The 27584-nt window shown below is 42.2% G+C and overlaps 1 protein-coding gene across 1 annotated transcript in view; it reads right to left on the bottom strand.

The window, feature by feature from the left end:
- The window catches only part of plxdc2b (plexin domain containing 2b), a 77553-nt gene that overhangs the window by 35722 nt on the left and 14247 nt on the right, over positions 1 to 27584 (bottom strand). The window contains exons 2-3 of the mRNA XM_031850581.1: positions 9223 to 9446; positions 638 to 784 (exon numbers count right to left, since the gene is read on the bottom strand). Of these exons, the coding sequence (XP_031706441.1) occupies positions 638 to 784; positions 9223 to 9446 (371 nt within the window). The remainder of the gene's footprint in view (positions 1 to 637; positions 785 to 9222; positions 9447 to 27584) is intronic.

Below are 27584 nucleotides of genomic sequence, written 5' to 3'. Positions count from 1 at the left end.
CTCTCTCTCTCTCTCTCTCTCTCTCTCTCTCTCTCTCTCTCGTCTGTGACTGCCCTGCTGCTCTGTCTCTCCAGTCACTAAATGATGCCTTGGGTGACCTCATCAGTATGCACCTCACATGGGTCACCTGCTTGTGCAGAGCTGGATGGAGGGACGCTTTTAAACTTCACTGCAGAAGATTTTTTAACGGTTTAGATGCTTAAAGGAATGACTGATATATCCATGTTTTTAATGGTAGAGGAAATAAACATACTGTACTGTAGTAAAAACTGTTACAATAGTCTGTCCCATAGTCAAGTACACATGTACCAAACATAGTAACCTATGCATAAACACTGACAAAAGACACCAAAAACGTTCTGGTTCCTGCTTCTCCTTTTTGTGAGGATCATTATAAACTGAATTTGTTTGGGTTTTGGACTGTTGGTCGGACAAAACCTCATCTTTTGTTTTTTATAGACTAAGTCGGTTAATTGAGAACCCAACTGAAAGTGAATTTAATTGTTGGTTGCAGCCTTAGTTGAAAACATCTTTTACAGCTCAAACTGCAGCTAACTTAATGACAATAAGCAACAGGCCTCCCAATGAATGTTACTGAAAGATAAAGACTCTCCCCTCATGTAGTCGGCTGACTTACCGCTGCTTGTCTGTGTGTGTTGGACAGAATCCCGTGGATCTTCACTTTGTCCTTGTCCATCTGGTCCGTGTCTACCCACAAGTCCTTGCTCATCGCATCCGACGGGTTGTATGTTTTCGATGTGTAGTAGTTGTGATCGGTGTCCTCCTGCAGAAGTGACAAAACACACCCTGTGAGTTTGCATACAGAATAAAGACTGTGAAGACGCATAATAAAGTGATTTAGAGGAATGAAATACAGCTTGAAGGAGAGAGTAGATATTTCTGTGTTGGTCTGTTAATTAAGCCCTTATTATTATTATACGGTGCACAGCTAACACAATACACAGACATCCTGTGAGCCCAAATCAAATTCAAAGCAAACTAATAAGACGGTTAGTTGCAATAGAATCTGGATAATTAAGAGTACATATTTCTTAATTTTGCTGCAAAACAAAGTACCTCCTAAATTACACTATATGACAATGCAATCATTTCCACTATGTGTGCGTTCTCTTTGTCCTTTCATTCAACTCTGTGGTTTTTCATTATGGGCACAATCAGCACACAAAGAGGTTTCATTGTCTACTAATCCGATAATAATAAATAAAAAAACAAGAAGCCAATCAACTTCTTCCACTCTTTAAAACCAGACTGCGCAGTCAGAATTGCCTTTAATAAGATAAACATTTGCAGACTTTTATAAGCCATGTGGGAGCGGCCCGTCTGCTCTTATTATTTCCTGTGCAGGATTAGGACGAATGCTGGTGTCGAGGGCTTCCTGTTGCTCGTCTGTTTCCCCCTGGGTTCTAATGAGATACCTTACAGCTGTGTCTTGTATCTAAAACATTGTTAAAGTTAATGTTTTGCTGGATGGCGAGCCAGGAGAGTGTACACTACGGCTGACTGTGATCTCACTAACAGGACCTCACACAGCTCTGTGCATACTTTGATACGTAAGTGGTTATATTCTGAGCTACGGTTGTCAAAAGGCCACGAGACAAGCATTAATTAAGGCACAATCCTTCCCTGTTCAGCTCGTTTTGCTTTGAGGATTCATATTTCCCTCAGAGAGTTATAATGGAATACCGCTACATAATATTCAAAACAGAGAGATAATGTTTCAAGCTTAGCAAAGCCTCTGTGGGATTGATAAAAATCAGAAACCCAAATGGAGCTCAGCCATGTAGGTGGTTTTACTTTTGATCAATTTGTAGATTTAAGCGAACACTGCCAGAGGCCTTTCATCACGGCTTAAAGTGCAGACAAATCGTGTCAAGGGAAAAACGCCCCTCCGGGTAGCCTTAGTCAGCACATTACTTTCAGAATAGAAAACAAGGGCACTTGTAAAAGGAGTAGACACAAATGCACAACTTTAAAGTTTCCTCCTAATCAGCTCAAGATGTGTTTTGGAAGGATCGAGGGAGATGGAGGCTCCCCAGAGGTGGAGGGGCCAGTGAAGGGACCGGATAAACAGGCTCACACAAACAGAAATACACAACTATACAGAGAGTTTTGGTGGGAGGTTGTGGGAAGAAGGTACTGACTGTTTCTTTAAATCATGCGCTGCAAACATGTGCCAAAATGTGCCAGCAAGAGAAGTGTGGTACTAACCCACTTACGACAAGAAATCAGCTGACATGAACACTCGTCTCAGGTTGGAGCCGTACTCACACAGGAACGAGTTGTTTTTTGCATTTTACAGTATATAACTCATCCATAATTTGAACATTCACCACTTTATCTTGCAGCTGTCCACGGTAGACTGAGTCATGTGTGACCTCAGATACATTTTGACAAGAATACGCCTTGAGAATCCTGACGGCACTAGCGAGTGTCTTTAATGTGCTGACTCACATTGTCAAACGCAAAATAAAAACAGCTGGTGGAGCATAAAAAAAAACAATTACAGTGGTTATTGGACGCGCTGAACTTTTCACTCACAGGAACAAAAAAAACCTGAGCTGTAAAATTACTGCTGACGTTCTATAAATGTAAAAAGTTCTTTGCACAAATCACCCACAGGAAGAGCGAGCAGAATATTTTAACATGTTTATTAGAAGCTATGAAATGACAGTGATATATATTGCTAATTTCCTCACAGTACCTGAGCTGAATCTCTGCATTTTTACGCCTCGTTTTGGTCGGGTGTGGGTCTGAATGTGCATGTTGCCGGGACAGGTGATGGCTGATAGGGAAAATGTAAAATCCTTGTGAAGCAGTGATGTAGCGATCATCCCTCCTCTCTCTCTCTCTCTCTCTCTCCCCTCATTTCCTGTCACCTCTGTAGTGTCGGCTATCAAATGAAGGCAAACATTCCTCAAGGACGATTCAAAAACCGTCATGGGCATTTGCAGGACTGTCTGTTTATTTGAAACTGTTTTTTTTTTACTGTCCTGTCAATATATTCCACTGAACCTATTTCAACATATATTTTATGCCATTTTAAAGGGGCCATATGGTGCTAATTTTCAGGTTTATACTTGTATTTTGGGTTTCTAGTAGAACATGCTCACATGCTTTAATGTTGAACAACACATTGTTTTTCTCATACTGTCTGTCTGACTATACTTGTATTCACCTTCTGTCTGAAAAGCTCTGTTTTAGCGCCTGTCTCTAAGCATTTTTGGATACATTCTGTACTGTAATATTATATGGTGATACACACTATAGGCAACTCTAATGGGTTAAGTTCACATTCTCCTGCAGAGACACGAGAGTGTGGAGATGAGACTGAGCTGCACTGAAGGTGCTCAAGGGAGGCTAATGGAAGATAGATGGCCACATGACGAAGGAGTGAGAGGACGACTGTGACCTCGTCACTCAGCTTCTGGCTGAACTGAAACTAGATAGTGATGGAAAAAAAACAAGAAGCGCTGCCTATAATAGACCATTTTCTGTCTCAAGAGCACAAAAACAAACTGCAGAAAGGACTCACTCACATCTCTATCCCAAGCTGCCCACCACATCAATATTGTATTATACTTAGGCCTGAATTTCTTGTTTTCTCTTCTCGATGGCTCCATAACACGGGATTCCCTGACTTCATCTTTATGAGGTCATTTAGGGGGTTTTACTTCAGAAAGTAAGATGTTTTTGAGATGTGTCTCAAAACTGCTGCTGAAGACGTAGTCGCGGCTCATTCAACAATGTTTGTCAGAAAAATAAAGGAGTACACTGAAAACTGCAACCACGTCTTTGCTCTTGAGAAAATAAAATGTTACCTTTGCACAAGCACACTAGAGCTTTGATTAATTATTGTAATGTATTGGGATTAAGCCGCTTGTCAGCAAGCCCTCTTTTTCCAATAGATAGTATGACCCACACACACACACACACACACACACACACACACACACACACACACACACAGGCCTGTTTGAGAAAACATTAAAAGCATGCCATCGCTCATGTGTCCAGCGCTTCATCAGCTGATGCCTGTGATCCATTATTCATCGTTCTGCTCCGTCTCCTGCCAGTCGTAGTAGCTTCATGGTACTGGTGATGTATGTGTGTTCAACTATGTGAAACTACATACTGGTCTGTGCAGCACCACCTGATTCCTTTTAATAATAGTGTGGATACATTAGTATGATGTAGAGGTCACAGGTATTTGACATGATGACACACAGACCACGGCAATAAAGTTTTGTACACAGTCTGACTTGGGTTTCTGGGTTCAGGTCCCTCAGAGCCCAGAGGACATGGCTGTACAGGTTTCGATCCCGGACGAATCATTGGACTCGGGGGAGTTGGCGGATTTGAAGGTCTGGTACCAGGCAAAGATCACACTCGAAAATTTGTAAGAAATCCAGCCAGGTGACTTTACAACTGGATAAACATTCATGTGTCAGTGGTATGTAAATTAGCGCTATGTGTCTGCTTTCACAACTTGAAACAGCAAATGCTGTGAATTTAAGAATTTATCAGGTTTTAAGAACTTTTTTATCAGCAGCTGATATATAATTCTAGTCTTCTTCTTCATTGGTTGTTAATCTCATGAATTGGCTTTGCAAGCTGTCTTATGGGTTCAAACAGCAGGTGGTTGTATTTCAAAGTGATGTTGAAGGACGTAGAGGTACGCTCACAATTCACAAACGCTCCACCTTTTCTGTTAATCTGAAGAAATAACTGCAAACCAAAAATCTTGGCTGATCCACTCAGAAAAGCCCACAGCTCTTAACACCAGAAGACGAACGCTCAGGCAGACAGTTAAAGGCCGGACACACACGGAAATTTAAACAGCTACAGGTTCATCTGTAGAGCAGCCCCAAGCAGTACAGCTGCCTGAGATGATATAGCATTACAGAGTTTAAACACTGAACTACAAAAAGACAAGTAAACATCTCTTCCCAAACACATTATCCTCTGGGAACCTTTTAACAAACTTGACAAGCAAAACAAACAGAGGAAGAGAAAAAAAACAAAAAAAAACATGATTTGCATTCACTGCAGGGTCTGAATATGGAGCGTGGCAAGGGTAAAAGCAGCACTGGGACGCAAGTGAAGTAATGAAAATTAGCAAGCCGAGCTGCTCGCTGCCTCGCTGCGTGAATTCTCCCCCTTAAGAAATAAACAAATAAACAGGGAATGTAGTGAAGCATGTAACCCCCAAAGAGCCCCCTGAGCTGTGGAGTCCCAGACATCCAATAACAACCATGAACCCCACCCTTATTACTACCCATCAAAGCAATACAACCCCCCTCCCCAAACACCAATACACTGTCTGTCTGCTTTTATTGGCAACCTGACAGGTTAAATTCTCAGGACAGGCTGTACTTTACTGTAGATATGAACAGCCAGGTGTGAAAATGAGACCATCAAATGTACACATTGCTTCTGAGGGAACACAGAGGAGTTATACGTCTCTCTTGGCTTCATTTGAGGTGTTGGGGAAAAAAAAAAAAAAAAAAAAGGATTTGAAAAAAAAGAGCAGACTGTACAATCGATCATCCAAGTTGCTGCAGTCTGTGTTTGTGTGTTTTGTTTATGCTCCTCAATAAAGATAGGTCTTAACATGGTGCCACCTGACAGCCGTGAGTTACGTTTAAAACTATTTTCCCAAAGAGGTCAGGAGGACCCATGTTGGCTCGCTTTGGTGTGCAGACGGGGGCTTTCCAGGTGACGGCTTGGACTGAGCGAGCTCAGCTGTATACAGTCATTTTTCCCGTTGAAATGAATGAGGAGATTGTGTTTTTTGAAGCTGTGTTTAGCAGCGTGATAGATGTTCACAATGATCCAGTCATTCATTTACACCGACTTCCTTTTCTTGTGAGGCAGCTTAAGTGGTCCATCAAATTAAGAAAACACATTGTTTTTCAATACTGGTTCCCATTATATGTTATCAATCTACACCATGCTTTCAAAGTAAGGTGGCTCATATCTAGCGGTGCTCACTGCAGAGCGACGGCCGTGCGCTAACCAGTGTGGCACGCTCACATGCACGAACATTCCCGGCCATGTCAACAAAGCAAGGAGAAGCTCAGATAACAACACACACAGAGGCAATACTCCACTATATCTTAACATAGCAAATAGTTGTTTGCTGCCATTTAATGTTCAGAATGTTAAATACATTGCTCCTTAATTGCTATGTCAACAAAAAAAAAATGTATAAAACACAAACTGTCAGTTTACATGACATCCTAACAGCTGGGGTTATGAAGCTGCACTTTGGAAGATGCAGTGACAAACAACAAACACACAACCGCCACAAGCCATTACTGACTATTCCCACGGTTTGTTCCAACTTTGCCTTATTCTACTGTGACCTGAATGCCGTTTAATCCGATAGCTTACACAGAGAGTCGCAGTCATTCAGGGCGTCAGACAGTCTGCTGTTAAGGCCACTGTTATAAACCTGCATGAATCTGTTGTTGGAAACTCGTGTTACGGCATCAGTTAACCCAAACACAGACTGACCTCAGAGCAAAGACTATGAAGGCCATCACGAGGTGGAAACCTGATTTATGGAAATTAAAACTATTTATTTTAACAGCTAACTGGCAAAACATACGTTGTGTGACTTTAAAGGATTAGTTTGCCATTTGGGAACATATGCCTATTTACTTTTTTACAGACTTTTAGATGAGAAGATCGATACCATTTTCCTTCTAAACTCACTATTTTTCAGCAAAAGTCATTAAATAGTATAAAAACAAATCAATCCTAAGAAAGTAGGAGAAGTCTGTTCCTACACAGGAAGTAGCTGCAACAGACTTTAGTGCACCAGGGACACACTGCATTTACAGAAAGAGATTCTGATGTTTCTTTAGCAAATGATTGACTGAAACAGACAAAACACACAATGAAACCCCGATGAGAAACAGCTTTGTGAAAGCGTCGAGGAGTAGATTTTCCCTCCTCTGACTCCCTCAGTTAAAGCTTCTTCACATCAGAGGAGACAGCCTTTAAATCCATTCAGCTCACTGCTGCTTTGGAAGATTTCAGCTCAGCGTCCACAGTCTCTGCCCTCTGAATATGAAGGCGTTTCTCATATCCACAAAGAGTGTTGGAGGCAGGTGAGGCAATGCGTGTGCGCTGAGTGATGAGAGGAGGAACGACGGGGTGTTTGTGCCGTGGACTGCTTTTCCATTCTGCAACAACAAATGAGCCCGAGAGAGCGAAAACAATCAAGTGTGTCGACTGTGTCCCTATGTAAATGTCTGCGTGTGAATGATTACAGCTGACGATCAAAGCTGCCTCGACTGAGAGACGCGAGGGTCTGAACCCGAGATGATTAGAAGCCACAGGAAGACTTAACGAGCTGTCTAAGCCCAGGTGGCCGCCATCATTATAACTGAACGCCTCGATACTGTGTGCAGGCCCGGGCGCCATAACACGGGGACACGGGTAATGCCTTTCATTTACAGAGACACAAACACAAGCCGAACCCGGCTATTCATCTCAAGCAGCTCCACTAACCCCTCAAAACTGTGGGAGGCCGGGCTCATTTCCTGTTCTGGTCCCTCCGAGGTCAGGTTTACGAGGATCCAGCCCCACGAAGAAGGTAGACGAACACCTGAGGGCTGAGCTTAATTTTATATAAAATATTAAAAAGACCCCTTCTAGTCTTTCTTTTTCATTAAGAAACATCTTCCAGGGAGATTTATAATTGCTCCAGGGAAGCATCTCAAGACTATTTTCTGTTTCAGCTCAACAGAGGACTTTATAGTTTCATTCTCTTTATATTAGTTGGCTTCTTTACTAGACGGGAAGGTTTACTGTGTGGAGCTGCACTGATCTCAACTGAGTCACAATAAAGTCTGGATTCAGTTGGCAGATGATGACGACGATGGCATACTCTGATTCTATTGTGTTGCCTTCCATAAAATAACATTGAATTATTGATATATCATACAACATAGAGCATAAACAGAAAGCTTTTTTCAGTGCACTTTGTATTCATGTCTCTTTTTCACTTTAATATCTGTTGCATGACTTCGCTTATCACAACCTGAAAAATCTCGAAATGATGGACACTGTCTACGTTTGTGCCCTTATAGCCAGAAAGAACTCCTACCAAGCTATTCATGGCTAATAAAAAAAAGAAATATTCCACTAATATTCCTGATTACCTGCAGCCGTGCATACTCCGAATAACCTAAAACACACCCGACACGATGTACGTCTTACGGCTACGCACTTCAAATAACTTTAATTGTCCAACTGCAGTTTCGTGGTGTACTCTTGTCACTGTTTTGCAAAACTGTGTTCTTCAAGCTATTCTTTATACGGCTGTGCACGAGAACAAACAGTCCAAAGAATGCTCCTAAAACCTGAATAACATCGGCAAATTCCACGTCTTAGTCGGAACATACTACATTCGGAATAAGGTCAAAAACAAGACAAAGCCTCGATGGGCAAAGATTCATCGGCCACTCTAGAGGGTCGTGAGACTAGAGTTTGTCGATTGAGGGTTGAAAATACTGTGCGTTAATAATACAACATTGTATGCATTACATTTGGGTTTCATCATATTGACCAGAGTTTCCCATCATGATTACGACTTGGACACTATTTAAGAATCGGAAACTAGTAATGACACAAACACGGCATAACGTCTTCTGTCCAAACAGGTGCAACAGAAAGACCAGAGAGATGTCAATCAAGCACAGTCTGTACATTCCCACGCAGCACCTCAGCTGAGGCGTGTTAAAGCAAACACCTGTGTGGGAGGATCATTGGTGTGTTGGGCTTTTAATTCTGCCTAATGACACATTTAAACAGGTGCTCCGGGGATTTACTGTGGCGTTGCACATTCATTCATTTGGGGAACTTGCAAGAGACGGGTAAAGTCAGATAAACATAAAAAAGAAAAGTAATGCTGACTTCAAGTCACTTGTTTGGCTCAAACTCTAAAACCCCTGCATGCTACACTTCCCATAATGCACTGGATAGTCTTTCATTGATCTTCTCACCTCCAGTTTGTTAAGCAAACTTTCAGTTATACATCTCTTCCAGACTTTAGAAAAGTCCCCCAGAGCCACAGAAGAGAAAATAAACACTATAAAACACTATATTTTCTGTTTTTTCTGACTCTGGAAACACAAAATGACAGAGTTGCATCTCTCTCTGCTAATGACCTCGGCGTGACTCAGCACCTACCTCTATCTGAGAGCTGTTGTCCGTTTCCTCTGCAGACAGCAGGCCTGGGAAGCCCTCGGGCTCCTCCTGCTCAGGATCCTGGTCCTGCTCCTGACTCGCCCTGTTACTGTCCATGTTGCGAGGTTTTGGGGGAAGCCATCTCCTCCACCGGTGACTGTACAGCTTCACGTCCACTGCTGCGTCCTCGTCTCCTGCCTGCCCCTGCACGTACGAGTAAGAGACCCCTGGGAAGACGGGAAAACAAAAGTGTGAGTAAAAGAAAACAATCAGTGCATGACCCAAAGCCAAAGTTGTAATTGCATGTCAACAAATGTAAAGTAGGTCACCAAGCCTACTATTAATGCTCAATACATTTACAACTTTATTGAGCCCTGTGTTAGCCCGAAAGGGAAAATGTTTTGCCGCGTAATGTAACACTAATATTTGTGTTTTCACGAAGGCAATAGTCAAATTACAGAGGCGGGGACTATTCAAGCCATTAATCTTGTGCCTCTCCTTCATAACTCACTCTCTCTGTGGAGAAATCTCACTGCCTGCACATTAGCAATGACTCAGCAGCCATCACACAGACCAGTGGGCCACAGTCACACACAATCATCCCCATCCCCGTCTGAAATGAGACGCTGGTGAAAGGTGAGAAATGGTTCCGTGGTAACTCGATTAACGGGAGCCTGAGACAGACGGCGAAATCTGCTGGGTTATGTACCGATTCCCGCCAACCATTGCAATAAATATGACAAACATTAAACCTGACCAAGACTGCATGTTCTCCACTTGCTTACATGAGTTTCCCACTCGCGTGGATTAGAGTTTCTAAATGTCGTGTAGGTATGAATGAGAGACGGTCTGTTTATCCGTTGGTCTTGTGATTGACTGCAGAGTTGTTTCCCTGCCTTCAGGCGGATGCTCGGTATGCTCGGATAAGCGCCTGCTCCCCATGTCTCTAATAGGATTAAGCGGTTCAAGACAATTAGTAATAAACTTAACTTTTACAGCACTATTCCAAATGCAAAGTTTACAAAGTGCTTGCATGCTGTTGCAGCGATGCAAATTGTTTTGGCTATTGAACAGAAAATACTGCCGATTGCTTCGTTTTATGAGACGGAGGTCACCGGGTTTTAACGGAGCGCATTTTCCACTCCTTTCCCCGTCTTTCTCTTTTCCCTAACGTTCACATTTCATCCTCCTCTCTCCTCCTCCTCCTCTCCCAGGGCCCCCCGACCAGTGGTTCTCATGAGACAAGGAGGGCGCAAGTGGAGGGGCTTCAGATGCTAATTCCCCCAAAAGTGGAAGCTGACAGACTCACTTTATAGTGCGCAACAGCAACGCAAGAAGCAAAAGAGAGCAATCTGCACGAAGAGATGGATGTTGATTTACTCTGGAAGAATTTAACTGAGCAGAAGGCTCAAGCACGGAGTATGAAAGAGAGCTGAGTGCAATTTGCAGCAAATTGTTTTTGGAGCTAAATGAAGAACAATTAAAAGTTAGTGCTCACCTTCAATCAGTAATGTTAAAAATGACAAAAAAAACAAGCCAGAAATCATTTTAACATTCACTTTCAGACAGATTACATATAAAAAGACTTTTATCTTCAGTAGGTTCGACTACTGTAAAGGTGTCTCTCTAAAAATTGGCAACGTTTAACATAGAGAAGCAGCAAACATTATTTATGCACCACATTTTTGGAACAACCTCACAGAAAACTTGAAATCAGCTCACATTTTCTTTTCTTTTTAAAAAGGTGCAGTGTGTAAGATCTGGCACCTCTATGCTGTCTACGGGAGTTTGCATAGTGTGTTACTTGCTCTATACGTGTGTAAATGCAACCGCTATTGGTCAAAAATTCTTGGAGGGTGGCCTTAGTTTACCCACAGACGACGCAGTCTTTGCAGAATCAAGTTCTCTTCCGTGTGCATCATTTGGTGTCTGCAGCAGCTCCCCGGGCCAACTATTCGCTCATTCTCACCGTACCACTAACACTTCCTGACACTCACTCTATCCCTAATGGTCATTAGTCACACCCGCGTGTACAAAGTAGCCCAGGAAAACTTCCTGTCAACGGCAGTTATATACTCTTATCAAAGAGGCACCTAAACATTTATTTTCATCCTGCAAAGGATCTTTGTCAGTTCCTCAATATACGATGGAAAGCTGGCAAACAGCGGATGCTTTAAAATACACCATGACCACGACATAGCGAGGGACTTTGGATAAATGGCTGCTCTTTTCCCAGCATGTCCCAATGTGAACGCCCAATGATGAGTCACCTTTTCAAGGAGCACATGCACCTGCATTTCTCTTGTGAACACCACCTCTGGTGTTGGTGATTCAGGGGCAGCAGACTTTCTTATTATCCAGGGGTAATTCTGGGTCTTTTGTCAAAGCATTTGGGAAGGGCACTGAGGTCAGACCCCTGAGGGACACCAAAAATAACCTCCCAGCAGGACGAGGCGGCTCCTCGGTACGAGACTGTTCCTCGCCTTTTGTGTGAAGGGAAATCTTTCCCCTCTACTTTTCTTTCAGTGAGCCTGAAAGCCCCCGCATACCTTAACCCTGACTCTGTCGAGCGGCCTTGTTGGCACTCACGCCTGTCAACACCTCTGATTCACAAACACCGGAGGGACTGTAATTTGGTTCCACCTAAAACCTTGCAAGGACGTTTAGGAGGTCGTAAAACCGCAGAATAAAGGTGCTGTCTGCACCCCTTCTTTCATTCAGTTTCTGCTTGTTTTCCCATCTCAGTTCCCACCTGACTCAGTGTTGCTGACAGGAGCCAGCCACACATGACTGGAAAGTAAAGGAGGTGGAACGCTTCATTGCATTTCTGCATGCTAGTGTGTGTGTGTGGTGTGCATAATTTGAGCAGAAGAAAAGTCACAACCCTCGCCGGTTTCTTTGCCTTTTTACCTCTGGGTGTCAGAGCACTTGATTTAGTGCCCACTGAACGCTGCTTTATCGGAGTAAACGCTGGAGGACCATCTCTCTCTGGCTCTGTGCGGATCAAGTCACCAGCGTTAACACGGATTAAGTTGATGTAACTATTGCTGACGGACCCCGTTTTCTGTTCTTTTTTTTTAAAGTTGTGCTCATTGTAGCTTCAAAACAAGAGTAAAAAACTAAATCAGATCTTAGATAATCTGTGTGATGACAGGTCCTCTTGTTAGAGTAGAACAAATTCTTAGAGAAAGAACTGACAATGTGATTAACAGTGTGGCTCCAGATCACGAGAAAGAACATCGCAATCTTTCCTCCATTCAGCGCGTCTCGTTTTGTTCATTAGCAATGATTCATTGGGAACATTTGTCAGGAGAAGCACTCAATCACACACACACACACACACACACACACACACACAGAAGGAACTTCGTAATGCCAGCAAACAATGATGCTCTCAGCAAACCTTGAGCATAACAACACAAAATCGTTAAGCACTTTTCCTTTAAATTCACCCAAATTACCCAATAGTCATGGTTTATTAGTAACTTTTCAGAAACATTGTTCATTGAGCCCTTCAAATATTTCCATTTGAGTGGAGTCAGGAAAGATTTGTTGATGCACATACCGTTTAATCTGGTAATTTTTCTATAAAATGTTAGAACAAAAATCACATCACAATTTCCCATGTGACTAATGTGACGTCTTCAAATTGCTTGATTTGTCTGACAAACAGTCACCAGCATCATTTAGTGATTAACCACACTGACAGTGAATATTCATGTTTATGTGCCTCAAATCTCAGTGTGAAAGCCTCTGTAACCTGCTGCACAACGGCTTCTCAACAATGTCCTGTTTCTCTCAGTGAAAGCATGGGTCTTGACCCAAAAAGGGGGCCTGTCTGAAGTATAGAATGAACCACATACCACAACATATACAGCCTCAGCTAACTTGCAATGCCCACCCTAATCCAATCATATGCCTGGGTCCAGACCTCATCGACTCATTGTTTCAGCATTAGAATGAATCATCGTTCTAAGAAACCAAAACATCTCAAGTCGACATATGAGGTTGGAGCCTGAATGAGTGTTTGACACAACAGGCAGCTTTCAATTTATGGCTCTTAACAAGTCAAACTATGTTCAGGGTCATCTCAGAGCACCAAACACTGACAGAGTGTTATCAGCATTGACTGACGCTACAATCGTGAGGCAGATAAGCTCAGGAATTCAATATGAAGTTAACGATGAGTTAATAAACTGGGTTTAATAGGAGATTGCTGCTGGTTTGATCTTCTGACGGACAAGATGAGAGCTTTTTAAAGAAGCTTTTTTATCTCATTCTGTGTGTTAATAGATTATAGATCGCCAACAGCAGACAGCCGACATGCTTCACTTTCATATTAGTTGAAATATTGAAATGCGCAGCATGTGTGGTGCCAAGAGATCCAACCGCAGACCCTTTAAATCTCTGTCTCCTGGGGTGGAGAGACACATTAAACATTAACTCCACTCAAATTCCAGACATGCAACTTTCTGAAACTGTTACAGTACGCAGAGCAAAGTGTGCTTTTCTAACCTGCCAGAGCTTGCTTTTTCCACATCCTCTTTTGAAAGCGCAGCCTGTCATTAGGCAGACGCATAAAGTCTAGAAGCTGACTGCAGGAGAAAGTTGAACACGGGTAGACAGAGAGGCAGCAGCAAGACCTCCAGGTTCAAACAGTCCTCGTACAGTTTAGATGAACAGCGCGATGACAGAGGAAATGTAAATAGATTAAATGTGAGACTCATCTAAATCTCAGATTATCAGTGCATGAGACGAGTTTAGACAGAAAATTAAACACTGCAGGCGTGCGCACACCAAAAGCAATGAATTCAATGAATTTCCCTCCAGGGGCATCAAGTGAGCGTCCTGCTTGTCGTGAATGCTGCATTACACCAGAGATTTTGTTTTGCCAACAATTAGTCACATCTTTCTAAGTCAGAGCACTGCTACACAAACATCCCCTGAGGTTCAGATTAGGACTCCAGATAGAGACGCGTGTCTCCTTCTGAAACATGCTTGTTGAGGATTTTATATTTAAATATCCATGTACAAAGCTGATTTCTCACTTCAGTAACCCAGAGATGCATCTAGGCCTCCTTTAGAGAAGAGACAAAGCACAATTTGAAATTGTGCTTTGTCATACATCTGCATATGCCACATTATCATGTAAACAATGATCCTTCTATAACTACACCAGAAAAGGTTTCTGGCAACATCAGAATATGTAAACAAACCATGAACACTCTGTAACACTGTGTGGCGAGCAGGCGCTCTTGAATGTCACCAAAATGAGAAATGTGGCAGGTGTGATAGGAGGGCTATAAATAGAAGCCATTCTAATAGAAAACAATAGAGTGCTGCAGGGTTGGTGTGTTTTTGTAGGCCAACATGGAAGTTATCGCATTTGTTTCCTTGGATCAAAAAGCAAGTGGTATTTTTTCCCCATTGTATTTGGGATTATTGCAGAAAATAAGCTTGTGGCAAACGCACATTTATGATACTTTTTTTTAAACTTTTTTTTACTTTTTTTTTGAAGTGTGAATGCAGTCGCCAGAGGTAAAAAGCATATGTACAAACAATAAGTTGTGGTGGCATGACTTCACGTCACAAGAAGACGTTTAGTCGTCTCACCTAGACACTTGTTAGCGACCGCCTTATTAAGACACGTAAAATTTGCAAAATTTAACAAAAGGGTATTTACTGATGTATTTTAAGTTGTAGAACAAAAGGTTCTGAAACTTGTGTTAACCACAGACCGAATTTCATGCATCTGACCAAAGACTGATTAAAAGAACCCATTGACTTTGAGAAGAGGGACCCAAAAGTACAAAAATGTTGATGTATTTCTGGGTTTTAGGACTCATTCCTGCAGCACTCTATTGGTTAGGTTGAGGCAACAGGGGAGTGTTTGTATGCGATTTAATATCATTACCTCACATAACTTAAAATAAATCAATGCCGACTTTTGAGACAGAAAAGCCGGTCTCCTGGGTGAAAGTCCTGTGTCATTGGACCCATGTGGACCTTATTGCTCCTTATACTACCTTCTTTACACGCGCCATCACTACGGCCACGTGGAGCATCACAGTTTGGACAACGGACCAAGCTGCCATATTTGACAAGTTGGACGTAACACTGACCTGCTATATCTATATCAGAAAGGTTCCTGGCAACATCAGAATAACAAAACAGGAACAAAATAATGTCTGACTAACTGCAGGCGCTCCTGTATGTCGCCCAAATGAGAAAAGAGCCAGGTGCGAAAGAAGCTCTATAAATAGAAGCCAATTTTTGAAGTCTCAAAAGTGTTAATTACAATCTGCCGAGTATGGAAGGTGTAGGGAATTCATTAGAAGGAGACTAATGTTGCATTCGCGGTGCTCGGGGTAACATGGCGCCCATGAAGAGGACCGCTGTCAGGACTGCTATGTTAGAGGAAGTGAGGAGGCCAGAGGCAAAGAAACTAGGAGGTAGAGTGTGTCCAGCTTCAGGTGCAGCGATTTTTAATCAAGACTTTAACCTTAAAGAACATAATTGTTTTTAAGCGAGCTTGAGAGAAAATTGCTGATTTCCCTTCCGAGCATCTGCTGTAAACAACTAAATACACTGGACACAAAATCCAAGCAGGCTAAGCCGCAAAGCACCCAGAAACATCCCCGAGCACACAGTATCAAACCCCAAAACACAGGGTTTAAAGTGCCGGAGTAAACCATCACGGAGTCTGCTGTCACCGCCGCGGCTTTCTTTCTGTAATTGGTGGTTGTCTTGGCTCTGCTGTTGGTCAGTGCAGGAAGTTATACAAAAATGCTTTGGCAAAGAGACAAACAGTCACGCGGGGAGGGCTGCAGGCAGTCAGGAGGCAGCGGGATCACGAAGAGAATTGCGCTTCCCGAGTGACACAGGCGTTTAGGTATTCAGGATTCCAGTCAGGCACCATGTCTGTCTCATATTTCAGGAGATTGAGTGATTGACTGCAGGACTATGAAGCGCGGCTGCTGGCTCTCATTCCACTTTTCAACTCTGCGAATGAGCAGCACGGCTCTGGAGCCCCTAGGCTTTGAATCAATCTACTGGGAGAGAGCTCGGGCCTGGCAGGCGATGTATCACTGGACCTCCTGTAACAGGTTATTTCTCCTTCCTCCAGCGCAGACCATTACCTGAGGTAATATTACTGTATTCTTACAGGTCACCGGCTAGCCAAAACCGTCTTTGCACAGACAAAAGCCCGGCATCTCTCCCGGTCTGCCTAAATCTCTCCATGAAAACACAAGATCTGCCCTTTCACTGTTCCCCCACACAGTCCTCTTAGCGCTTGCTTAACAGACCTTAAAATTGGAAATGGTCACATCTGTACAGAAGAATAGAGAGGGATCAGCAGGAGAAAAGCCTGCACTTTTATTCTGATACGCCATATCACAAACAATAGCCTTTATCCTCCGGGCTCACCCACTCTTCAGCTGAGCTTTTGTGGATGGAAACACAGCTACACACCGAACATCTGAGACGTACTTGATACAATAATTGCTCTTTTTGTCCACTAGTGACCCTCCAAGGGTTGATCTCTTCATCATTTGAGGTCAATATTTGTAGATACATTTCACAAAACACAGATGGGTTGGCTTGAACGCCATAATTACAGTTCCACTATTGCTTTGTCAATGAGAAAACAAAAAACTGATCAATAAAAGAACAATCTTCTCCTTTCTTCAGCATCAAATCAACAAAGTGATAATTAAACGTACATTAATGAGTACAGGATCTGCTAGTTGTTAATTCAGCATAGTTTCAATAGTGCCAATTTGCCCAAATACAAATAAATGAATGAGAAAAAACACAGTGCCCACAGCTACAGGAGCACATTTGTCTAAATTTTGTTCGAGTGAAACTTATTTGACTTTGACAGCGTATTAAAATCCGGTACATCGTCCTTAGAACCTGCACTGTTTTCGGTGAAAGCACTTTTTAAAGTTGGACCCTAATCTTGTTGTGAGCTACAGAGTAATTTCAAACTAGATTATTTTAGAAGCATGCAAGATTTCTAAAACAGGAGTAAGGATCATTTGAGCCATGAATGTACTCGTCTACACTGAATGGAAATTATTCAATTTGCTGGTTTGTTTTAAGTCTGTCGTCTCTTTTATGTGAATGTTTTTCTGTTTTGTTCTGTTATCTGTGATCTATATGGAGCTTGTGTGATATTTTTGTATTGACCCTTTGTAAATAAAATTCATAATCTCAATGGGATTATCCCGGCTAAATAAAGGTTAAATTAAGAATATCAATGAATGCAAACTTTACAAAAAATGAAAAGAAAACTCTTTACATCCAGAACACCATTATCACAACAATGTCCGGGTAAAAAAGCAATCGATCTGAAAGCAATCGATCTGAGGCAAACAGTGTTCATGTGTGAGACATAGCACGGCTATGCCAGGCAGCTCCACTTTAACTGAAGATTGATTCCCTGTCGTATGGACAGGCTTGTTCTAAGTGTGTGTGTAGATGTATATGCATGTGTATGTATATGCTTGTCCTGCAGGACGAGATTGATTGACTGAGTGCTGGTGTGAGTGTATTAACTGTGTTTTTTCCACTTTCTTTGTGGGCAAAGGGCTACAGGCGAGGCCAGAAGAGGCCCTTGGGCCTGTCTTCATCCTTCCTAGCAATCCATCAGCATCACGGAGCCTCTCCGCCAGTCCGCCCCACAAAACCTCGCCACCCTCCAACATTCTCTAAGTTGAGCGCCGTGTAAACACACAGACAGCACCAATGGCCCAATGGATCTGTCATTTATTTTTAAAAAAGAGAGTCCAGCTGTTGGAGGAGGTCATTTGGATAGCAGACACCTTTGTTGAATGATTTAACCCACAGCTAATGTCTGAAAATTACAATAAATTCAAAACACCTAACAGTGTGCCACTTCCTCTTGTTTCACCCTTACTGAAGAAGACGTGTTTTCCTTGAAATTTAATCTTGAATTAATATTGTTATTGGTGTCAATAATCTAGTATCTTTACTTACTCATAAACTAGCCGATATGAATCTTCTAATGTTTAGTCAATGATGCCTCCTTCTTTCTCGGTACAGTGTCTACTAATCCATCATGCCAAATTTAAACAACATCACGTAGTGGGTTTTTCCAGCACTAAGAGCAGCCCTCATATCCACTTGTGAAATTCCTCATAATCAAGTTAATTTGCTTCACTTGTGAGTAATAAAAAAAACATGCATTACACATGTTTTTCCCTCCAAGATCTGGATGGTTTCCCAGTGAGCAGATGTAAACATAAAACCCAGATTTTTAATCTTATGCAGAAGATATATTGTTTTAATTTTGCAGGAAAAACATATAAAAACTCCTTAAAAACTTGCCAAATCCCATATCCTCCCACTACAGCCTCCAGGCACCCACAAAAAGCAGGAAAGCTGAAGATACCGAAGAATCTACAGCACCAGCATCCCACAAGCACGTATATTGTCAGACTCCCTTCTTCTGCTGTACATATGAGCAGGAGAGAACGAGAGGACCATTCCCCAGGCTTACAGCTGCCAAACCCAGCCCTGCACATTTCTTCTATCTGTTGACAAACTGTGAGACTCATCCAATTCACACACAGTCTGTAATTGCTTCAATCTCTTCCCATTCAGCGGTGGAGGCTTCACAAGAAATCAATATTAAATATTGTGTACAACACAACCCTGCTCTGCAGAATGAGACCTACAGAGCAGCATGTCACCCAACAGATAGCTGACTCCCTCCAAAAAACAAATCCCATTTTAGAGAGGATTTGTTTTGTTAAGACGCTCCAACTTCCATTGAATAAGACGTGAACACTGCCAAATATTTGCATTGCTAATTGAATAACAAGATTTCCCCTTTGCCTTTTGTGAAAATGTCTAATTATGGAGAGACGATATTCCATCTGAGCTCTGCTTCGTCTCTTCTCTGACAGGACGAGTGAAAAGCACAAAGCTTCCTTTACTCAAGCAAACTTAATTAATTTCCTTAAATACACAATTGCACTTCCCACTAGTTGTAATGACGTCTACAATGACACAGGCGACTGGAAGGAAATCTTCAGCAGACTTGAACAATGTAATAAATTACATTTCCTTCTTTTTTTATGTGAAATTGTGTCCTTGCTGTGATTTGCTGTCTTGGAGATAAGATGTCCAACTATCTCACTAAATACAGCAGCATTTCGTTATTGGGAAAGACAGACAGGTAGTCGTAAAGAGAGGCAGACAGATCGTGCGCGACAGGAGTTTATTGGTAAGGTCATCAGGGTGGAAATAAAATAGTGAGCGAAGAGAGCAGGTTGTTGTGGTTTATCGCTCCCAGTGGCAGCCCTGAACAGCTGTGTGCTGCAGCTGCAGGGTCCGGGGTTATAGTGCAGGTTGTTAACAGTTTAGGGTCAGTGCATCCGGTAAAACAGACTAACAAGCAACACAGGATAACAATAACTAATAGCACCAGTACAACTTCCACACTCAAATGCAAATCGTTGAGCAATGTCAAATCATCCAGACTATGCCGAGAGCCAGAAAGTTCAAAAGCGAAGAAACTATCGTAGTTTCAATAGTTGTGTAGCATTATCTGTTTTTATTTATAGAAATAGTTCGACATTTGGTCTACTCTCACATACGATATATTTGTAGCTGGATCATAGGAGATGGAACTAAATACCTATTTTGAATAAATTGTGTGAAATATTGTACCGTAAGCAGCCAAGCTAACGAGCTGGCTAGCTAACTGACAGTTGGCAAAGTAGCCTGGAGATCAATAAAGCTCTACATTGACATAAATGATGTGCAATATCAAGAACAAAGTGTCAGGGGAGCGTATAAAGCTGACTACAGCGATAGGAGAAAAAAGACTGACTAGTAGTCGTTAGCTGGCTAGCTACAGTAGCGTAGGTCATGAGTTTGGGTTTGTTGACACTTCTGTATCCCTTTTCACCAACAAGATATCGTTGCCGTCAGAATTCCCAAGTAACTTGGAATCCATATACAGTTTTTTCCTAACTCAGATGCCAACACACGCTCTATGAAACACTATTTTGTGGAAGCACGTGAAACAAACTTGACTTTCTGCTGTGACCGCGTCTTTATAGTTTCCAGGTGAGGTTGCATGCGGGTGCTTGCCTCTTCACCCTCGGGCCTGAAACACTCGCCGGACAGCCGCTCGTGTCGATCATCTCCGCTGCATGTTGACACGGTCGTACATGTGCTGACATGCATGTTTGCAGTAAAAGCCCCTCAGCGTTAATGACTGGTGAAATCAGTCGACGTGTTTCTGCTTCTGTCTGTGGTTTGCAACATCGATCCTTCAAATATGCGTATCGATCTAACCCAAACATATTTTTGACCCCTTGTAGAGGACACGGGAGTAATTGCGCACTTCAGGACTGATGGCACCATTTGTCTATACAGCTGAGCATGGCTGCACTGAGTCTTTAATAGAAACAGACAGTTCAGCGCCCTCTGACAAACAGCCGGGGAGACACTGGGTTTGAATGCAAATGGGATAGACTAAATATCCTCCAACTTTCTCTTTTGTTTGTCCCTTGCTGACTTTGTTTGAACCCTCACGACTTTCCTCGGAGGAGAAACAATCAACACTGCCTTTGTTTTGGCTCAGAGTCAGTAAGAGATTCATATTCACACCTGTTTGAGCCCTAGGCTCTCTTGATTTATTTATAAGGGCGGGGTGAGATAATCAATTCCAGGGAGGGAAAAACTATTTTGTTTAGCGGGTGCCTTACGTTGCACATGCATACCGTATTATTACTGTAATATTTGAGATCAATTCCTTCCTCCCTCTATATTTATTAACTATTAGTGATGGCACTAGCCAAAGACAATCTATATTTTGAAACAGAACATTTGTCTTTGCTTGTTCTCTCTTCATTTAACATTAATTATTGCATTAATACATTAGTTTGACTTTTGAGGAAATCCATTTGTTTCTTACAGAGAGTCATATGTAAAAGTCAATACCACTTTCATGTCTGTACACTAAATATGAAGCTACAGCCATTAGCCCATTAGCTAAGCTTAACATAAAGAGTGTAAACAAGGTAACAAGCTGGCCTGTAAAGGTCACTGATTCACACACTGTATCTTGTTTGTTAAATCTGAACATAATCTGAAGTGTAGAAATAACAAAAAAAGTAGCATGAAAAATGATATTTTCTTAAAATGTCCAACATTTACACTTTAATGTGTCCAAAACCTTGTTGAAATCTGTATTGTTAAGAACCTTTCTACAATAACATTAAATAACATTCAGTTGTTGTGGTAGACTGCACTGTAGCATTGTTGCATTATAGCTGCAGAATCTTGACATTTCATGGGAAAGCTAAGCCCCAAACCCACTCTGCCTTTGAAAATCCCCTTGTTTTGGGACTTTCAAGTGTGACTCAGCCTCCGCTCTCTCTTCATGCCACGCCTCTGGGCACTCTGCCATCAGCACTGTGCCCCATGTTCTGCCTCTCTGGGCTTCATTGATCAAACTTAGGGCCCCACAGCACCGACAGAGCCTTGGCTTTCCAAGCAGCCAGAAGAAGTAAAGGAGAGGTAGCAACACTTACCCTTTCTTTGGTAATTAAGGTTTAATCTTGAAGATCTGTTTTGTTCTATTAACTATTAATTACTTTACATTAATGATATGAATCAAAATGAATACCGTTGAGATTATTACTGTACACTACAGTATAGTACAGATATATAGAAGCAAAGTATTTGATGTATGTACTTTCCTCCACTGCTCTTCTCACAACTTACAGTTTGTGTGCAGAGGGCATATGAAGGCAAATGCTTACAAACAAACCCCAAGAAGTGGTGACGCATGAATAAAACATGACAATCTCCCTGCAGATATATCCTTAAAAACACTTTTTTTTTTCTCTTACGCTTCAGATGAAATGCACGCGGCTCGACTCAGGGACAGGTGAGAAAACATACATTTTCAACATACATTTAGTTTGACGCTTTCTGCCGATGATGTATAAAGATAGGAGAGAAAAGCAGGTACCTTATAACGAGGCAATGTCAAAAGATGTTTTAAATAAGAGAGGCCTTGCCTGCCAGAGTTCAATGTGGACAATGGTAGATTATAATGAAGGAGGGGAGCTGTGCACGGGGATGGAAAGGCCCTGAGGGGGTTGAATGCTGGGCCGAGTCACTCTGCTGTACCGGGAGCTGCAGCAGAAACTACCGTCTGACTTCACACCACCTGTCTCCGAGGATTCAACCACAGGAGACGGACTGCCGGGGGGCTTCACGGACAGAAAACACAGGTGCTATTACACTTGGACACACAGGGATACTACAGTGGTGATGGAGAGGTAGACTTCTGATGCTACAATTCATCTTTTCTTCAATAATTGTCAAGTCTTAGAAGTGAACAGCCCAAATTTGTCAAGAGGAAATTATTAGCGTGACGTAATGGTGCCCATTTCGGGCAGTGATTTCAGCAATCCCTCATCTCTTTCTAAAATGTCTCAAGTGTTATTCTGTCCTTGGAAATCGACGACAAAGTTTGCTGTCTGACAAGGAAAATAATTACAGTATTAGCATATCATTACTGGCTGGCAGGGAGACAATAGATCAACAAGACTTCTCTTTGGTTCTTCTCCAAATATAGCCGTAATATCTGGCAGTTAGTGAGATTTTCTCCCTTTCTCTGATTGATTTCCTCTCATGCTCTAACTGGGCTTCAAAACTTTCCATTCATTTTCTTTTTAAACATTGATCAAAATATATATGTATTTCAGTTTCAGGGGAGTAAAACTCATTCAGTAAACGCAGCTTTATCTGCTACACTAGTTATTTATCAAATGCTGAGGCAAAGAAAATCTGTAGCCAAACCAAAGCTAGCTTTAGTGATTTGTCTTCCAAACTATAGGCCATAGAAGTGCTGACAACAGGGCCAGGTAGGTTTTGTATGGACCTGTCCCACAGCAGCACATGACTAGCATTGTATAAAACTACATAATGACGCCGTCGCTCTTCAACAGAGTCTATAACGACAGTACAGTCGTGCGTTGCGTGTTTATCGCCCTGTCAGCAGGGGAACTGGGTCACCGTCCAGACAGAAACACGCAGAAACACGTCAGAGCTCTGCTGCCTGTGTCTCTTGATGTTGTCAGTGAGGTGGGGGGGAAATGACCTTGACTAACAAGCTTGTTCTCGTCCTGAAATATACTCAGAATATCTGCTTTGTTTTCTGTGTGACAGCTGACATTGAGGGAAATTTAAAAATCCGTTATTTCACACTAATTATCTTCAATGGAGACTGACGTACACCTGCACAAGCACACAATGATTTCTGCAGACAACTGCACATATGCATCGCCAAATTCACTCATTCATACATGCAATAAAATGCATCATGTATGTCATGCATTATTATCACCTGTCCTTTCAAGGTAATTGGCAGACTGAATGGAGACCTTGACATCCAAATAATTTACTATCTGCCCTGTCAACACATTCAAGCACCATCGAGCATTGGAAGAGGAAACAGTTTCCATTAAAGAGGTGATGGAAATCAAAAAATGAGAGGCTCTCTGAAGTGAGTGCTCTCTCTGGAAATCATTTAAGATTTATATTTATTGCTAAAACAGCAATCATTTTGAACAGTATTGAGTAAACCAACTCTGCAAATACCGCTGCTTGATCAGGTGTCCTTCGCTTCACACTGTGATGCTCTTCGTGCCCCTCTGGCATCAGTTTTCCACCCGTCAATGTCTGCTTTTTACAACATAAACTTCTGTGTTAACAGGAAACAACTTGGTTACTTTCGGAAAATGTTTTGGGTTAAAATGAGTATATATTTATCAGGTAGTTAAGTAGGGTACCTTACATATGCGACGCAAGTTAAGTTACATAACGTAATGCAACATAAGTAAAAATTCACTATTGGTTTTGCACGGGACAAAAACACCGGTCTCCGGGGTGAGAGTCCTGTGTTTTTGGACCGAAACATCCACCCTGACCTCCTCCTTATACGCGGACTTAATCACGCGACCTCCTCCTTCACTCCCGCCATAACCAACTCCACGTGGAGCGCCATAGTTTGAAGCGTACGACCACTGACCAAGCTGTTGTATTTGAGGACTTGGGAGGGAGAACGAGCTGGTAATGAAAACCATAAATGTCAACCTCACGCTGGTGCTTGAGCAAAAGTGAGGAGAATACCAGTCAGTAGGATTCATCCTCTGGGGACCAAAGTGCTGGACCGACTGATAGACCAAAATTGCCATCCCTAGAGCCATTGTGCTAGCAAACAAAACATTTTAGCACATTCAGTCATTTTGAGCCACAATGCAGAACTCTTTGAGATCCTAAAAAGACTGGTATAAAGGAAACGTGTCTTGCTCAGTGACACTCCAGCAGGACAGATGCTAGCTGTCCCTGGGGCTCGAAGCAGATATTTTTCTTTCTCCCAATAAAACCTTAATGTATGGCATGATGCCACTCTTTCAAAAACCTTTATTCATAATTCACCTCTGTGATCTTTGATAAAAAATAAATGAACACATTCTTGGCCAACACGGCTGAAGCTATCCAGAGCGGAGGACGTTCAGTGACTTGCAAAAGCCTTCACATCTGCAGGAGGGGAAGAGGGGAGTAGTGGAAGAATAAGGCTGGAAGAAAACAAGACATCTGCACAAAACTCAGATTTTCATAACAGTGGAGGCTGCAGAGCGTGGGCTCCGTTTACGTGGGAATGTGTTTGTCTCAAGTGTTCTTGTATATAACTTGAACTTTGGCCTCTTCAAACATTTACTGTAGAGTCTGCGTACATGTTCTCTTCGGGTGACCTTTTGGAAGTTGCAGCCGTTAAACATTTATGTCACAGAAGTTGCTGTGCTGTGCTTTCATGGCTCCCGGTCTCTGAAGAGGACGCTGGTGTCGCTCCAGCTTTTCGACACCCAGGAGTCCATGAGATCAGACTCTGCAGTTCCTCCGCTGGCCGTCTCTCCAACCTTTCCCCATCTCCTTCTCTGTTCATTGTCATCTTTACAAGGCCAAACCTGTTTTTTCCCCCCTTTAAGACACATGTGCAGTCCCACATGATAATCCCATCGCTCCTTCCCTCCGAATTCCAGGACTTTCACTGAGCAGAAAACTGAAACAGCTGACAGAAGGATGCTTATCAACCACGAAGTGCAAAACATGTTGTTGAAAGTGATTTATAGCAAATAAATCTGACAAATTCCAGAAAATCTCATCTCAAAGCTTCTGAATCTTTACGATAAACCTCAAAATATAAACTGTAGTATACACAGACCCTCTGACAGATGAAGTGCTTCTACAATGTGAGCAGATAACCCCTGACCACCGAGACAATCAGGTCTTCGTAGTGATGCCCCTCCATAAAGAGAGACACCCTGACAGACGGGGGTCAAATTATCACCGTCAATCACTCCGCGATGCACACTTCAGCACCGGCACCGAGTGGGACAGCCAAAGTGTCAGGGAAGACGGGGCCTTTCATTACCTTCCTGTCAACCTGATTGTAGCCTCATATCAAGCCGGATGTGTCGCCTGTCACGTCTTGGCAGTGGGCTGTCAGCGCGCATCTGCCACAGGACGCAAAACACCCGGGGTGAAGCATCCAAAATGCACCTCAGCCGGGGCCAGCCGAGGCCAGCATGTACGTTAGACTGAGATTTGAACTGACGGGCAGCAGCATGCACAAACAACATGAAAGCATGCAAAGCCAACCAAACCATGACTGATATCAAGCAACAAAAACATCTCCGTGCCGTGACTATCTGAATGTTTTGAACATTGATTTCACTTTTTTTAAAGAGACAAAACAGCCGACTGGATGAGAAATGTGTAGCTCAACAGATCTGAGGAGTTTATTAACTTGGAACTGAATCCAATATGGAGCCGACCGTTGGACCATTGCCAGCTGCACTGATGTTCGCCATGTGGATTATGTCAGCATTAATGTAAAAATATTGGCGTGGCACATTTTAGGCTGGTGGGAGTCAGTGGGATATTGGAGACTATTTGCTCATCGCTGCACAAAATTGAAAGTACATCTTAAAGCAGCTATCACTTTTTAGATTAACAATGGATCTCATGACTACGTGTTATGTGAAAGGGTTCGCTCGTAGTGATGAACACCCAGATAATTATCACCTGAATCTGCAGTTCCCCTCAGCTACTCAGAGATTTATAGTGTAGTTTAGCTCAATGTTTTGGTTTACGGCTCGCAATTGTTTTCAGAAAATAAAACGTTTCTCCATATTTGTCAAATATGTAAATAGGTAACTGTTTGCTGACGAGATTGTCATAGAAAGGTGATATGTCACTGTATTAACAGCTTGTTTCCTCTGCTGGTAAGTGGCCATAAATTCAAATACTGCAAGTTAAAAGTCACGCTGAAATCACAAAAGTTTTCCCGTTGTGCATTCACTTTATTATTGAAATGAACAAATGACTCAAAGTAAACATATTCATATTACTGGAGCTTAGCAGCTCTGAACAGACACCGACAGCGCAGTGTTAATGTGTTTCATTCCTTCACGCTCAGACGGATGAATTTAGCCGTCGAGTCAGGGAGTAGGATTGAGGTCTGTTGTTGTTGAGAGAAAGGGAAAGGTCAAAGGTTCAGATGAGGGGCATGCTACAACACTGATTGCCTGCTCTGACTCCATTTATTCACTGTCAGACTCGTTTATATTTAAGGAGAGTTTTCCTGCAGGGTCGCTTTTCTTTAAGTTTGAGGATGTTTTTCCTGTTTCTATAGGACAATGCTTCCTTGCACAAAACATGAGGCATAAAATGGTTTTACTAGTTTGGTGTGGAAGAACTTCATCGGCCTCGAGTCCTAATCTCGACCCCAACCAACACCTTTGAGATGAACTTGAGTCGTAAAGCTACTAATGCTTTTGTATATTTCCAGGCACAATCTTCTTAAATGCTACTTTAAATTGAACATGTTGGGATTTAGACTAAACATTAAATTACAGTTAATACGAGGAACTTTTAACTGGTTATGAAACTCTTAGTAAGAAACTCTACATAACAAACAAGCAGCGAGAAGATTGGCTATGTTTATATAGTTATATTTAATGCTTGTAATCGGTAACAATCGGTCGGGTTCGGGCAGAATCAGAGGAAATCAAAACATAGCAAAATGAGAAGATTTCTAAAGGGACTCTGGTACTCAGAAACACTACCCTTTCTTTGTTCACAGGAACGGACTAAACCAACACATAATGAAAGTTCCTCGCATTAACTTTGATTGAAAATAAATAAATCAAGAGATTAGTCAATAAGGAACTTAATCATTAGTTGCAGCCCTAACTGGGGAGTAAATCCCTGCAATGAGGCTCTAAAATGTTCCCAGAAAAGAC

This window comes from Anarrhichthys ocellatus, unplaced genomic scaffold (genome assembly GCF_004355925.1).
Source record: "Anarrhichthys ocellatus isolate YVR2014 unplaced genomic scaffold, GSC_Weel_1.0 scaffold10, whole genome shotgun sequence".
NCBI lineage: Eukaryota > Metazoa > Chordata > Actinopteri > Perciformes > Anarhichadidae > Anarrhichthys > Anarrhichthys ocellatus.
The sequence above is the reverse complement of the archived record's forward strand: the minus strand, read 5'-3'. Positions and strand labels throughout refer to the sequence as shown.